Source organism: Battus philenor, unplaced genomic scaffold (assembly GCF_028537555.1).
Source record: "Battus philenor isolate CCGP_79_NKW_IND1 unplaced genomic scaffold, ilBatPhil1.0.hap1 SCAF_9, whole genome shotgun sequence".
NCBI lineage: Eukaryota > Metazoa > Arthropoda > Insecta > Lepidoptera > Papilionidae > Battus > Battus philenor.
The window spans coordinates 11,908,157-11,923,921 of record NW_027181759.1 but is presented as its reverse complement, the minus strand read 5'-3'; the positions used below and the strand labels follow the sequence as shown (position 1 = coordinate 11,923,921).

Genomic DNA, 15,765 nt, shown 5'->3' with positions numbered 1-15,765 from the left:
CGATATAAGAGGTCAATAGACTGTCCGCGTGTCGATAGTTCTTATCGTGGTCACGAGCCACCTCCCATGCCGGCTGTCGTGCTGGAGTGGCTATAAGTTTTATATAAATTAGTGACAATGCCTTGGGTTATTTCTTAGAAGCACCAAGGTTGGTATTTCTGGGAAGTGCGGGCGCGTCGGCCACTCGAACGCTTGCCGAAGCGACGGCGACGACAAACGCCGCGCACCCGCCTCCCCTCCCCTTCCACGGCGCTACGCCCGCGCGTGTTTACTTCGCGTCGCTCCACTCCGCCGTCAGTCGACTTTTGTACATGCAAGGGGAAGTATCACTGCGGCGGCTCCTCTCGCCGAACTTTCACCTCCCGCGGCGATATCGTTATCTGTGATAAATACACCACATCGAGTGAAATTGAATGTGCGCGTTCTTAGAAAACGTTTCTGCTACGGCACGCGGACGGATTGCCGCCGGCGACGTCGATTTCTGCAAAATAATTTCTCCGGTGCGCTCGGCTTCTACGAAACTGCTTATAAAGAGTTTACCGAGAAGCGAAACGGCACTAAAGTGGATTTGAGGAAATATTAGTAATTACAAGTGGAACTGTGTGTTTCCGTGTTTTGTTGTTAACCAAGGCTTTTACATTGGATCCCAATCACCCAATCGCTCCTCCAATGGTGGTCAAACTACCAGGTAAGATTCAAGTTACGTCTCCATCTTTGCATACGTAGTTTTTGAATACTTTTATAGCATTACGTACGTACGTAATATTGTGACAATATATGTGTATAATAATGGAATATTTAAGTAGTAGAATATCGTAGCACTATCAGGCAATTGTGCAAACAAGTTACAGACTATTCTTGTGACGCCAAACGATATCTTTCAGGTCTCCGGGTCAGTGATATACATAGCCTCGTTAATTTGTTTTTTACCGTTGCATATTACTTTTAAAATCTTTAGAAATAACTTTAAATTAAAGTGATTTACGTTTCTGAAGTTTTAATTTCTGAAAGAACTTAAATATTTACATTAAACAGAAAAAACAAATGTAATTAAACACAGTACTAGATCGCTATTTAGACCGGCTAATCTATAAAACTACCCATATTCCGAGAAAGTAAAACTGATCTTGTATAACTCTCTTTTACATTATTTACATTGTTTATTATTAGCCACACAAACATCACAAAATAGTAATCGCTGCAAATATGATATAAAGATATTTAATAACAACACGTTTAGTGAAAATTTAATGAACTTGAACATAACTAAAATATGAAAATGTTAAAGGCACAGGAGAGAAGTACACGTGAGATTCTATACAACGTAATAGCAGCCTAAACAGCGACATACAGCAGTTATACTTTACATGGTAGGATATTTGATAATGAACTTATAGCGCTGTAATCTCATACAATTAACGTGTAATCAGCGACGAAGCGATGGCTTATCGTCACGCGTAGTAAGGTTTATTTCCAAATTTAGGATCACTTAATTAAAATAATGTATATTATTCGAATCATTTCGCAAAACCTGTGGGAATTTTATGACTAAAGTTAAGGCAATTTAAGAGAATTTTTGTGTTGTCTGAACACTGAAAATAAACTAAGGTGTCCTGGCATTACACAGATTAAAGGCGCCATTTTTTTCTTTCGTAATGGTAAACTATCATGTTAATGATCATGTAATTAAGTGCCGGTTTTGTGTATAAATAATAATGTATTGATAAATAGAAATCTGAAAGTAAATAAATTAAAAATCAATTCAAAACTTTTTTCACGAAAACATTCGTCTAACCTTAAGACTATTTTAGTTATTGTTATTTCTGCGAACGTTCGGTATATCGGTACGCTAAAGCAATCGGTTTCAATATAATCATTAAAAGTTAAACATACGTTTAACGTTTACAATTCCGAGAAATGTTTGCTTTTATTCGCTCCTTACTTCGATATTACCATTTCCGAACGAAATTTATATATTTCGTTTGTTATCCTTTCCTCTTTTCAATTTATTTAACACTAATATATTGTTTTTTCGCATTTTTTTTGTCATATGTCGGGAAAAAATAACCTAAAAATTACCGCTATAAAAAGCAGGTCAGTGCAAATCCCAATTAGGTAAATTAATAAAAAAATTTCAGTTATTTATATCTGTAGATTATAAAATTGCCTTTAATTGATATTGTCTATGTATGAGTATTTACTTGAACAAGGTTTGCCTAAATTATAAAGGGTAAATTGCAATCGCAATCTAACAGTGTGAAGCTCAGTTTTTCCACTTAATTTGTTCTTATGCATCGACAAAATCATTGTCAGCTCGCCTGCGCCCTTACAATATCAGACAATCGCACATTGTTCACGATTTACCGGGAACGCAGGAGGTAAATCGCCTACCGGGAACCGCCATTGCCTTTGTTTACCCGCGAAGGGAAACAATAGCGTTTTTTGCAGCGTTATTTTAAGCTTGAAAGAGCCTCTTAACTCCGTGTCTATTGTTAATGTTTATTGTTCTATTACGTTCGTAATATTCGTGGAACAGGCTTAACGTGTTTATGTTCTCTCTGATAACCTAACGTTCTATTGGGTCAGTGATTATCGTTTGAATATGGAACAAGAATGGGGCACAGAAGATTAATCTGTCACGACTATTGTTATAGTAAACGAGAGTAAACATTAACGGTTTAATCTGTGGATCATCTGTAATATTTATTTTTAATCTGTAGATCACAATATTCATTTTCTAAATGTCTTTAGGCAACAGGGGAGATGTTCACGTTATTTAATGTAATGTTTAGAGGTCCGTAGCTACTTCGTAAGCAGGCACTGGCGGTCTAGCTTTTAGCCAAAAGTTTACCATGCGACTAAATAATAATGAAGCTAATCTAACGAAGAAAAAAGTGACACGCGTCAAAAAAAATATTAATGTGATGTTATTCGCATTGTAATGTTTCCAGTGTAAATTGATGTGTCGCAATTTGCATTTTTAGCCCTTGATGTTTTAATTTACCGTTTATAAGTAATGGCCATCTTATATAATTTATACAAAGTACATGCATGCCATTCGAGACTGACCTACCCCGCTGCACGTTGCATTTAAGGCTCTCAAAAATGTAATAACAAATTAGTGTTTCGATGTATGAACTTCAATAACACCGTTGAAAGCAATTAAAAAAATTAAAAGGGGTCGTTTATGGACAGTCAAGACGATTAAATAAATACTTCAGTGTAATCCTTCTATAGCGCAAAAAGTGCCGACAGTAATTAAGTTGATTAAGAAACGCTGTGACGTGTTCGAACTGTTACGCTTTATAATCTGTTAGATCAATTCCCGCCAAATTTCGGAAATGTCACAAAGTTTTTATTGCCTTAAATATATGGTAATTGATTATAGGTGATTAAAGGCGTGAATACATCGTTCAATTCCTGTCAAGTATTAAATATCCTATCCAAAAAATAATAAGCTATAAACAAATTTAAAGCTTTTACATAACTGATCAGCAAGGATATTGTTGCATATACGACCTTTTTTCGCAAAATTCCGACTTAAGAGACAAGAATAATTTTTGAGCTAGTGAAGTTAGCTATTCGTGCCTCAAGAAGAGTCAATGCTGAATTGCTACTATGATTTATCATACATTGCTATTACATTGTATTCATAGTCTTGAGATATATGTAATTTTATTGTCTGTGGCACTATCAGTGAACTTGATCATAATCATACTTTTTATGGCAGAAGATCGCGCCTTTAGTTTTGTAAATGGTTTGGTACTATGATACAAAATTATTGATACTTGCCTTGGATTACATGTATATTCGATACATAAACATTTTTGTATCGACCTTATAGATACAAAATCTAGACACCTTGAAAATCTCTATTCTTTATTTTCTCCAATATTAATTTTATAAGTAGATACAGTGAATACAAAAGATTTAGGAGAAATAAAAAATAATGTTCAACAATATAATGTTCTTCAATAAAAGAATCAATCAATTTTTTGTCCCTATTTGGCTCAAGACTTTCTAAGGCTTCTGAGAAATTGGCTTCTAGTTAATTTTGTCCAATCAAAATTAAAAACACGATCAAGTTAAAAATAATGTAATTCGTGTCTTGTCTATTTATTATGGTCTGTTAAATATAAAATGTTTTCGTTATTTTTTAATTTCGTGTTAAATTATTGTTTAATTTGAATCTAGAGTAATATTTTAAGGATAAAAATATTTATACATGTTGTTACATATATTTATTTATTCATTATTTAAAACTTATGTAATGTCGGACCTAGTTGCTCCACATGTCTACAAGTGAATCTATAGTACTTATTATGTTGGGAATTCAAATAAAAAAAATTAGTAGCAAAATATTTATAACGAAAAAAAAAAAACCTTGCTCAAATAAAATAGGTAGAAATATATAAGACGTGCGTATGAAAAACAGAGATATTTGTTCGAAGAGGGAGCCTACTAGGAAAATGTGCGTTGGATCGAAACGTCAGAGCAAGGTGGGATCGGTGAGCGGGCACAGGTATGCGTGTTCTCAGAACAAGCAGAGTCCGTTTTTGCTCCTTTTTCGATTCGAGTTTACCAAGAATTGAATGGCCCGGTGGCGGGGCCTACTCGGAACTCGTAATTAATCCTTGGAAGCCTCCGACCCGAGGGTTGTTATGAGAAATCGTCAGCATTATGACTATCCTTTTTTATAAACTTTCGCATTATCATTTCGAAAATTGAAGCCGGGTTATTGTTCGCGGAAGGCAAACGGCGTGAGTTTGGGCATGTTGTTAAACTTTACGCACGCCAGCGACCTCTTGCGCTGACCGCCAACTGTCACCTCGCAAGAATTTCTACTTACTGCTGCTACATTTTATATTGTAATTTATTCCACGATCGTTCCTAGATGCTATCCAAAATTTCATCTAAGTAGTAACTACCGCACAGATACTGGCGTACAACCGAGGTCGGCAGCACAGAGTAGGGACGAGGAAGTGATTGCACAAATCACACTGTAACAAACCGAAAGAACTAGACATTGCCAAGTTTTTGTATACGAAATTATTAACTTAGAAAGTTTTCAAAAATATGACTCAATAATGTCGAATATGAATCCTAATAAGTACATGTATAAACATCCATGTATCTTATTATTTAAAAAAAAAAACACTAAAAATGTGTAAGTTAAAACGCCTCGTGCACTGAAAATCCCTCTGAGAGTGTTACTTTGTGATTTCATTTTTATCGTGTAATACTGTTACTCGAGCCAAGATGAAGGCGCCAGCTGTACTCCCTCACGGTTGAATTTAACTTAAAAATAAAAATCTCAAGATGACAATGTAGATAATCGCGTATAAAAGATAAATTATAAATGTGTAAAAGTTATATATATAACACTAAATCAATGTTAATTTTTTTACATAAAAACTTCGATGCTACTTGCGTAAAATGTATCGTGAACTACGTAGTATTGTAATAATACTTAATACTCGTTTTTTACCCTTATAGGAAAGCCAAGAGCTTAGCTAAGAGAAATAAAAGAAAAGCAATTTCAACGTCACGCGATGATCGCACATCCACATCTTCCGAGCTAATTCTCTTTATAAAAGAGATCTATTTTTAAAATCAGCTGGTGTAATTCAATATAATCTTATCATAATTATATATTGACAGACAGTAATTGACTTGTTAAAAACTAAAATGAAAACTTTAATTAATTAAAAAGTTATAATTTAATATTATAAATAAATATCACTTTATTTATTAAGAATTGTCGAAAATAAATAAATATTTTAAAATGTAAATATAGATTGTTGATTTTCGGGTTAGTATAGTTATTGCATTGACTGTCATATTTGTTATAAAAAGCAATGTGCAATGTTAAAAGTGAAAGCTGTAAATACAGGTATTTACGGCAACGAAATTATTATCTTAAAACTGCCGGATTTATAAAAATGTGTAATATTTAAAAATGGACTTTTATTTTATTATATAACATATTTATTACAATGTTGCTATGTTACCAATAGTATTTCCAATAAGAATTGAATGCTTTCTATTTCACGAAAAATTCATCTGAAGTCTAGATGTTCAAAGGAATAAATTCTGAATTTAACGCTCAATATTCGATTGAAGCCATCAAAGCATTTTTCTCTCTATAGCAGAACGTTAAATCTGTTACACAATTCAAGACTTCAAATATAAAGGTAACTTATTTATTTCTCGTAAGAAAATTGTCTGAATTTGATGGAAATTGTCAACGTTATGAATTTATACTTTTATGTTATACGATTCAATGACAAAATGTAAATTATAATTTTTGCTTTAAGAATTTAAATTTTATTGGAATTTTAGTGTCTTAAATCAAAGGATTGCGATTATATATTATGCGCGAAATATTTCCAAAAAAAGGTCACGATCATAAGTAGGGAAGGATATGACGGAATAAGGTAGAAATTACATTAAAAAATATTAACAGTTAAAACATTCATTTGCCGTAGAATTAAGTTTTTTTATTCTGACAATACGATTTATGTAAGCGAAAGCTCGATTCTTTTTTTGAAATAAATGCTGCCGCTACCGCTTAAATCGTTGGGCTAGGCCTGAGGCCACAGAGTGCAAAAAGATAACTCCGTTTTCCGAGAAAGCCGGCTAGTTTAAATTTCAATGGACTACTGCGAAACGACGACAGTTTCGTCTAACGAACCGATCGAACGCTTTGATCTACCTCGCTTGGCTAATAAACATCTAACGTCCTGCACCGTAAGGGTTAAATTCAATTGGCGCGCGCTCTTTATAATTCCGTAATTTCTCCTTTAAATCCTGCATTCCTGATACAAAAGGTCGTACGATACGAAACGATGCCGCAAAAACTCTCGCACATAAATTATTCGCCTCACAACTGGGCGTCCTTTTAACTTAAAAGGAAATTCTTAATACGTTCGGGACATGCGCTCATTTTCCCTTTCGTTATTGAAAACAATGTATTTTAAATATAGTTTATTGTAATACTCTTGATTTATATATAGTGTTCACACAGCAGGATACAGGCAATACAAAATGAAATAAGATTTTTCAAAACCATTTATAAATGATATATCTAGGGTGCAGCACTAATCATACAGGTTGATTGTTTATAGGTGTAAAAGTTTTAACGGGGTGAATGTATAGCTCATTTGTAAGTAATTTTAAATCTATTCGAATTTTTAAAACGTTTTCTCTTACTATATTATAACGTTATTTATTATTTGTGTAACCATTGATTTTTGTATGGAGCATACCATATCTCAATTGATAGCAAATGTGCTATATATTTACCTCTTTTAAGTTTTTATACTTATATCCAATCACCCTGTATACTCGGAATGACAGAGGAAAACATTATATTATTTTGTATAATGTGATATCATATGATATTAGTTTGTAATGCAGCTCGTGGCTTATTCACAGATGTCTTGAAGGTCTCATGTGTCATGTTAATAATGTAATGTGTTCCATTTTCATAGCTACACAAAAAGGTATCGCCCGTAAATCTCTGAAAAAGATATAGCAACTGTACTAAACTATGTTAATGGGTCTGTTTTGTAAGAAGCTTTAGGAGCGTACCATCCAAAATTTATTTATCCTTTCTTAATATGATTTTGGAGTGAAGATCACAGATCGGAAAGCGCAACATAGGATGTCCACCCGCGAGGAGAATAAACGATATGTTAAGGAATATCCATTTTACAACAAGGGTCTATAAATATTAAAGATTGCGACTAAATTACAAAAAAAAACTCCATGTGTCCCCTCCACTGCAGTATTGACAAAGACAAATTTTCTTCGATATCAGACAAACACTTAAGATTGAAAGTCTGACTCTGCCGCCTTGACAAACAGCATTTGTAAATAGTAAAAACAAAAACGAGAAAAAAATATATTGTCTTAAGATTACAACGTTAATCCTCTAAAAGGAAAGTGAAAATAGTGCCTAAACATTTGTTATAAAAAATATGAATCTACGAAAGCAATGTTGAACATATGATCTCATAAACCAACATCTAAATGTAGCTTTCGTGTATAAAAATAGCCGTTTATATTAACGAAGCAAAAATCAGGTGAAGGCGAGCTATTAGATCACCCGTATTCAGGCCGGTCAAGTGGCAGGTTACGCGCGCCCTGCGCTCGTAGTGACGTCAACGTAGGTACAGTACAGACGCACCATGAATAATGTATTACGCGACAATAAGTCACAAGTGACGCGAAACGCTTTTACGGCTCGGCGCACGCCGGAAAAAATAACGAGCTTCCACCGCCGTCGCGGACATTAATGGGTCCGTAAAATATGAATCAAACCCAACTTGCGTAACTGTTACATAAACTTATAATTCCTTCTAGAGTATCTATCTTCTTGGATCGCTTCGACTACTTTATTGGATCTAGACGCCGCACTCGACCATCGGCTTGGCTAATTCGATGGATTAGTAGTAAATATCGACTCTCTGCTCCCCCGGCAGCCATCGAGCTTCGTTACCCTTAATGATTTCTAAACTACACCTTCCGCCTCTTGCAACCTCGACCCATGAAATTTGCAAATACCATTTGGGCAGCTGTGACATTTCGGTCCAAATGGAAAATTCTTCAAACCCAACAGCAGTGACAAACATATCTGATGTGTTTACTAAAGACAGAATTTTTAGCTTATTTTTGATCAGTAATAATAACAAGCTTATTATCGAGTACAAAATTGACCTATATTCCTAATACCTATTTTGTATTTTTATACATTTTGTACTTATAGATTGAACTTACACTATAATAATTATATATATTTTTTGGTAATAATAAAGAATTCTTTTAAAGTAGTAGATTCACTCGGTTTATCACGAAAATATTTAGTTTTTTCATCTTAAAGGACTTTTAAATTTTGAAGATATGTCACAAGTCATATTTAAAATATCACACGCTTTTATAAAGAACGTATTTACTCACTTCTCAATTTGTTACTCCGAATTACAACTAGCGCCTGAGAAACTAATATGATATTGAAAATATTATATACTTTTGAAGATATTTATTAAAAAGAACACATAGCTTGTAGCTACTAAAAATAATAATACATTAAAGAAACATTGTTTAACATTCAATAACTTAAAATGAAACGATCTTAAAATTGAAATAAAATTATCAGTTACCATGGTATTTTTTACAAACATCTATTTGACATACATCCTTTTTGCATACACAGAGCATAAATCTTTGATCTTTTCGTGTAGTTCATACCAACCTCGGCTGGAACAATTTAAATTGACTAGCTCCGAAAAAAACGTGTTTTGTCTAGTAAAAACTAATTTGAACTGATATTCAATTTATACCATTGGTTAATTTCGCTTTTAAAAAAGCATTTATTAAAATTATTTCAACTAGAAAAAAACTGTAGTAACATATGCATTATTATCAAATCAATAAAACTGAAACTATAGCGTATAACGGAACGCGTTTATTTTAAAAATCGAACAGTCGCCGGATCGTCGTTCCGGGAACCGAGTCGCAAGGTACTGGCAACCGGTCGAAAGTTCCGAGAACGCTTGAAGGTTGCCGGCAAAACTCTTACATTGAATCGGAATGCTTATTGCCGAAGTCTTTATGCGCTTCGGTCCTGCACTGAGTGCGCTGCCCAGCCGTCTAAACGACTAACGGATTTTATGAACATCTACTTTATTTGCAAACAACATCATAAACCTAAAACATTAACAAACTCTTTTATTTAATATAGTTACAAAAAATTCTTTTAATAATTGTCGTTATACCCTCATCATCATTATTACAAACAGCTGTCCACTGTTAGACATAAGCTCTTCTACAGATTTCCAATAAAACCTCGATAAGGTCGTGTGTCTGTCATGTGGGTGGACGTCCCACTGCACTTGCCAGTCCGTGGTCTCCACCCTAGAACCTTCAGACGCTAGCAGCACTCAGTTCTGCACGCTATGCGGCCTGTCCACTGCCTTATCAACTTACCAATCCGCTGCGCTTTGTCGTTCACTTTCCTTTATCTATGGATCTCATATCCGATCTCTTAGAGAAATCCCGAACACAGCCCTTTCCTTGGCTTGTTTAACTTTACAAGATACATTGTAAGAATTTTACATTTTAATTTTAATTACATTTAAACCTTATGACAGTAACAGACTGTCCATTTGAATACCGGAGACTTGGCATCCCTCATGCACTCGAGCTTTTATTGCACGCTATCAGTTTTGGGATTGAGGCCAATCGTATACAAGGATCTTACACTCGCAACGTCTTTGTTCAATTAATGTAATATCGTTTTATTTACACGGGGTTGCCATAATCAATTAATTTCGTTACAAGACAAGTGTCGAATTAAAAAATAAAATATCACATCGTCCGCTGATTTATGATGAAGAAAAAAAATATAGACAAGATTGTCGTGATTGGTTTACAGGAGTAAATGTAAAGCTAATTTGTTGTCTTTGTCATCTAGCTACCAGCAAAAAGCTTTTAAGCTGTTAAATCTAATACCAATCACTGCTTAATAGAGTCATTACATTGGAATACGATAAACCAACAACTTCTGGCAGTACAAAGTGTACAGCGACACATAGTAAACAATAATTTATTTGAATATATAGTAATCTGAATTTAGTAAACGCTTTTATTACTGTATCATTATTAGGGTATGTATTTAAATTGAAACCTAATCAGCAAATACTGCTCAAGATAGTTTCATTTACAATATACTTTTATATATGGGGGACCGGAAATTATGACGCTTTCTTATGTTAATTAACACGACTTACATTTTTAACAAGTTTTTGTATTTCTAATCAACAATATATTCACCTTCGTTATCAACAACCTTTTGCCATCTAGTATACAAAATTTCAATGCCGGAGCAGTAAAAATAAATCGGTTTAGATATGTCGACACAAACGACATTACTTTCCGGTCTCCGTGATATAAAAGGAACTCCTTAAGACCACAATACTGTTGTGTAAACACAAGGTGACGTAGCCCGACTGCAGTAACTGATCGAGGCGATCGAATAGGAATGCCAAGCGCGTATTGACTGACAGCTAGAACTGAGATTATTCAGGTGGCCTTATGCGTCTTCTCACTCCTTGGCTTTCGGATCCGTTGAAATAACTAATATGTCGTAGACCAAAGTAAGAAAAGAAAAAGAAAGCTCTTGAGCTTTGAAGAACTAAAAGAATATTAAGGTGCTTATTTCAATTTAATGACCATTGCCGGTAGACACTGTGTGGATAGGCCTTCTTCTAGATGTACCGACGATATAGTCGAGGACGCAAGAAGTCTCTAAAAGTGGGCATCTATCAGCTTACATGATGACATGATAAGGAATCTCAATGTTTAGTGACGCCATCTGCGGAAACTGGAAATGCAAAAGTAATTAACAGTGATCTCACAACGAAAAATAAGCTAACATCACGCAGCGCATACTCGGTCCGAAACTTAATTAACAAGTAAATTAATATTCAATTAAGCGATATAAATTTATATTACACATCAGTTATAACCTCGAAGCGTACTTGTTACATGTAAATTAATTAAAATAAATTAATAATCATAATTTAAAATGTTTTGGGATTAAAAATAAAACTATTTTATTATCAAAACGTCTATCTCTGTTACCTAACCACAAACTATACAGTATGGCCAATGGTTTTTTTAACCGTTGTTTCTATTCCCAGCTCATAACTAATGTATGCGAGTTCCCAGTATTCATATATTATTCTGTTGTTCGTTTACTAAACTGCAAACTGTAAAAACATATTTATTCAAACATTTTTCTTGGTATCGATAAATAATTTTCGCGATAGTGCTTCAATATATCGATTGCCAGAACTAATAACTAAATCAGACGATTGACGTCTAGGCCGCCATTTTTAAAAACGTTTATTAAAATCGTAGTAATATAATCTAGGCTTATTTATAAATAGACTTTTATCAACTTTCGATTTTAATCTGGATGACAGAAACGGGCTTTGTGATTTATAACTATTCGATAAATTAAATTATTAATATTTAATTCCAATTTTTATATCGTAATGCTAACGTTTACGTATACGCAGACTTAGTACGTGTATATCTTTTTTTTCTATTTCGCTTTTTTTTAACTTTCAAAAAACTTTAGGCAATGGAATCCTTTAGTGTTAATACTACAAAAATAAAAAGTATATTTATCTTAGTAGTTTAAATTAAATATGATAATGGAGTTATTAAAAATAAACGATTTCTTTCTTTAAAATGGATATTTTATCGCTTCAAAAATTTAGTTTTCAGTACATATGTCGAAATTTCCGAGACGCTGCTATTTTGAGCCGTCTGCTCCGCGCTTCCCACTATTCCGTCTGTAATGGATCAAACCTAGCCATAAATATATCTTAGTATACTGAATCAGTATACTGGCTTGAGATACATTCCGTTTTATCTCTCTCTTTACCGTTTCATTTACGCCGGTTCGAAATTCGAAAACTGAATAAAAAATTAACAATATTATCGATTATAAATATTTAACTGCTTTACAATGATCTGTTACTAGTAACACTGAATTGTTTATATCGTAATGACAATAAGTGGTTTGACCCAAAATAAGACGGTGCAAACAATAATTTTAAAACAACATCCTTTTGAAGTATAAAATCTGGCACTGCATCTCGTCTACGTTGGCTATATTGTGACACAAACTACGTAACATTTTTACACTGCTGTCGACGTTATTTTAGATAATAAATAAGATGGGACATGAAGATCAAATAGGTGTATTTTGAAACCAACCAACCCAGGAAAGCCTACAGATTTTGAAATATAAAATCGTGAATTGATCACAACGATCGACACGTAATCGTTTAAATTTTCAACATTATATTAACGCTTTTACATTATGGTTACACAATATTTGTTCTGAACGCCGTATTTCGAGGTATACAAATAAGCTTCGTACTAAATCGTACAATATTTTAGTCAAATCGATACGATACATCTGCATGCAAGATACATGTACACATATGCACGAAATCAATGACAGCATTCGGGTCCGACGTCATAGTACAGGGAACGCGAATATGCATTCTATCATGTTATAATCTTAACACGATAATAATAAAATCATCTTTGCACAATGATTAGCTAGATTACTCTGTTTCTTTTCTGGTGAATCTGGGTGATTGTAGAAGAGAATCGTTACAAGTTTATTCAATTATTAAAGTCGCTATAATGTAGCTTTCCTAAGGGTCCATTATTGGTAACTGCATAACATGTTCCACAATGAGATGAACATAAGGCAAGTTCAGATAACAAAAAAAGTGCAAATAATACGGATAATAATGTCGCTTTCTTTAGTTAAATACACACGACTACATTTTTTAAAAGTTTTTATTTCTAATCAATAATATATTCATCTTCGTTATCAACAACCTTTTACCATGTAGTAAACAAATTTTCAATACGGTTTTTATGTAAAATATGCAGACAGAAACGACATTACTTACCGGTCCCCCTAATATATACGCGTGTGTGTAGTACATATTTAAAAATTTCCTTTACATTGAAAATTTTTATTAATAAACTTCTATAATATTATTTAATACAACTGCAAAATGAAGACATTATGAAGAGATTGGTTTTGTAGGGTAGATATAAATTACTCAAAATAAATCTTTCACGGAATCGTCACTAAATTTGTGTAAGCGAAACTACATTATAATACATCGTTTATTACGACTACTACAAAGATTGAAACATCACATTTGGACAATTAATTGCCTTCGTTATCGTCTTCTCAAGTATATTATAAACAAATTCTAAGAAAGGTACCTATTTATACGCAATATACGTAAGCATAATAATCATATCCCATGATATCACGTATATTCGATTACTTGCTGCATGTTCTCAGAGTGTAAAGACCTTTTCAGACACTACAAATAAAATCTTTTATTAATTTTATTAAAACGATTATTCCAACTGTGATATTTCTAAATCAATAAACATTTTTTGAGACCCAACAACTGTCTTAAACACTAGTCTTTTGTTCTCCTGACTTTCTTTTATGACAGAATTCGTATTATAATAAAATGAAAACGTGTAAAAATAATTATGTTAGGATACAATATATACCCCATATTGTATCCTAACATAATTATTTTTATACGTTTCGCTTAACTTACTAGAGACGATTGTACTTAGATTTTCCCTTCATCGAATCAGGAGTTAAAAGATCAGTAGATGAATGAAAGTAACCGTTATAACAGTTCAGCCGATTGACTAGTTAAAATGGCAGCGAGCAAGCCAAACAGCGCGCAGAACAGATGGCCACTGGACATTTTAGGTTTTGGAGAGAGGATCACGGATCGGCAAGCGCAGTGGAGAACGCCCGGTCATATAGGTGATCTATGGGCAAAGTCAATGTCCAACTGTGAACGTCCTATGGCTGAGATCATGATGATTTGCTTCCTGTTATAGTCGATTGAGAAAATATTTCAAGAAGAGGTTTCGTTGAAGATAACAAAGAAAACCGTATTACTTAAAGATCAAAAGTGTAATATTATAGAAACTGTGTGTAAGTCCTTTAAACTTTGTAACTTACTCCGCACATTAAGTTCATGTTACCGAGGCATTAAAGATAAAGATAATGTAGGCGCTTGCAAAGGTTTCTAATCATCATACAAGGCTTTTGTAGCTTTAAATAAATGAATTAAGGTTTATTTTACATTGATAATCTTTCGTTCTGCTTGAGGATTGCAGACTATTTTAGTATCAGGTCAATTTACCCGTCATTGTAGCCTCGCTAAAATTATTTTACCTTTAAACAGCAAAGTGTTTACGTTTTTTAATAATTGCATATTAACGCTTAAAATACACGGTCAATTGTATATAATTTTTTTAGAGTTTATGTGGTTTGATAATTCATATTGCGATATGAAGGTCGCAAGCAATAAGGAATCTTCATAAAAATACAAAAACGTAAACTACAGTACGTAGTCGAGTAAGGGTTCCCATTGTTTGTACTGTTCTATATAATATTTTACATAAATTAATTTTAAGCAAAGCCATTGGTAATTTTTTTTCCTTCTCTATATATAATATGGCAACACTAATAGCAGAAATTTTATGTCATCGTTTAAAAAATATTTAGATTACTATCTTGTATAGAACGTTGCTGAATGTTTGCCCCGAATCACATGTATGAAACGAACTCAAAAATTAAATTTCCATATTATTATAAAAGATTTAATCGGACTAAAATGGCGTGTTGATTTAAGCAAAAACAAGTATTTTTTTGGTAATTTCTAAGAATTACTTTTTCCTTACGTCTCTGCTAAAAACAAGTTTTATTAAATTAAAAATAATCCATACAATGTTACAAGAGGATACGTGATAATAAAAGTTAAAAGAATTCAACATTTTTATCTTCATTGTAAGCTGTGGCCGTGCGTTCATAATAAGCATCATTTACGTCGACCTTCGCTCGTAAAAAAAACTGGAATGCAGTGAAAGGAACCCGAAGGCATCGCAAAAAGTTCAGTAACCATAGCAATGTATCATTACTTCTACGAGCATTACATAGGAACGACGATTACGCCACATATTGATCGCTTCCGTTCCGAAGAAATATGTAAGATGTTTTTAGATGTATATTTGAGAAATAGAGGAAATCTTTTCTTTTATGTGTGAGATCTTACATCACTACTAACATAACTCTTTTATTTGAAATACATAACATTTATTGAAAAATTACTTGAAAATCGC

At 33.3% G+C, this 15,765-nt stretch overlaps 1 protein-coding gene across 1 annotated transcript in view; it reads left to right on the top strand.

The window, feature by feature from the left end:
• Positions 1-287: 287 nt before the first annotated feature.
• The window catches only part of LOC137932102 (suppressor of cytokine signaling 2-like), a 28,809-nt gene continuing 13,331 nt past the window's right edge, over positions 288-15,765 (top strand). Inside the window, exon 1 of the mRNA XM_068775670.1 lies at positions 288-688. Coding sequence (XP_068631771.1) covers positions 670-688 — 19 coding nt within the window. The 5' untranslated portion in view covers positions 288-669. The remainder of the gene's footprint in view (positions 689-15,765) is intronic.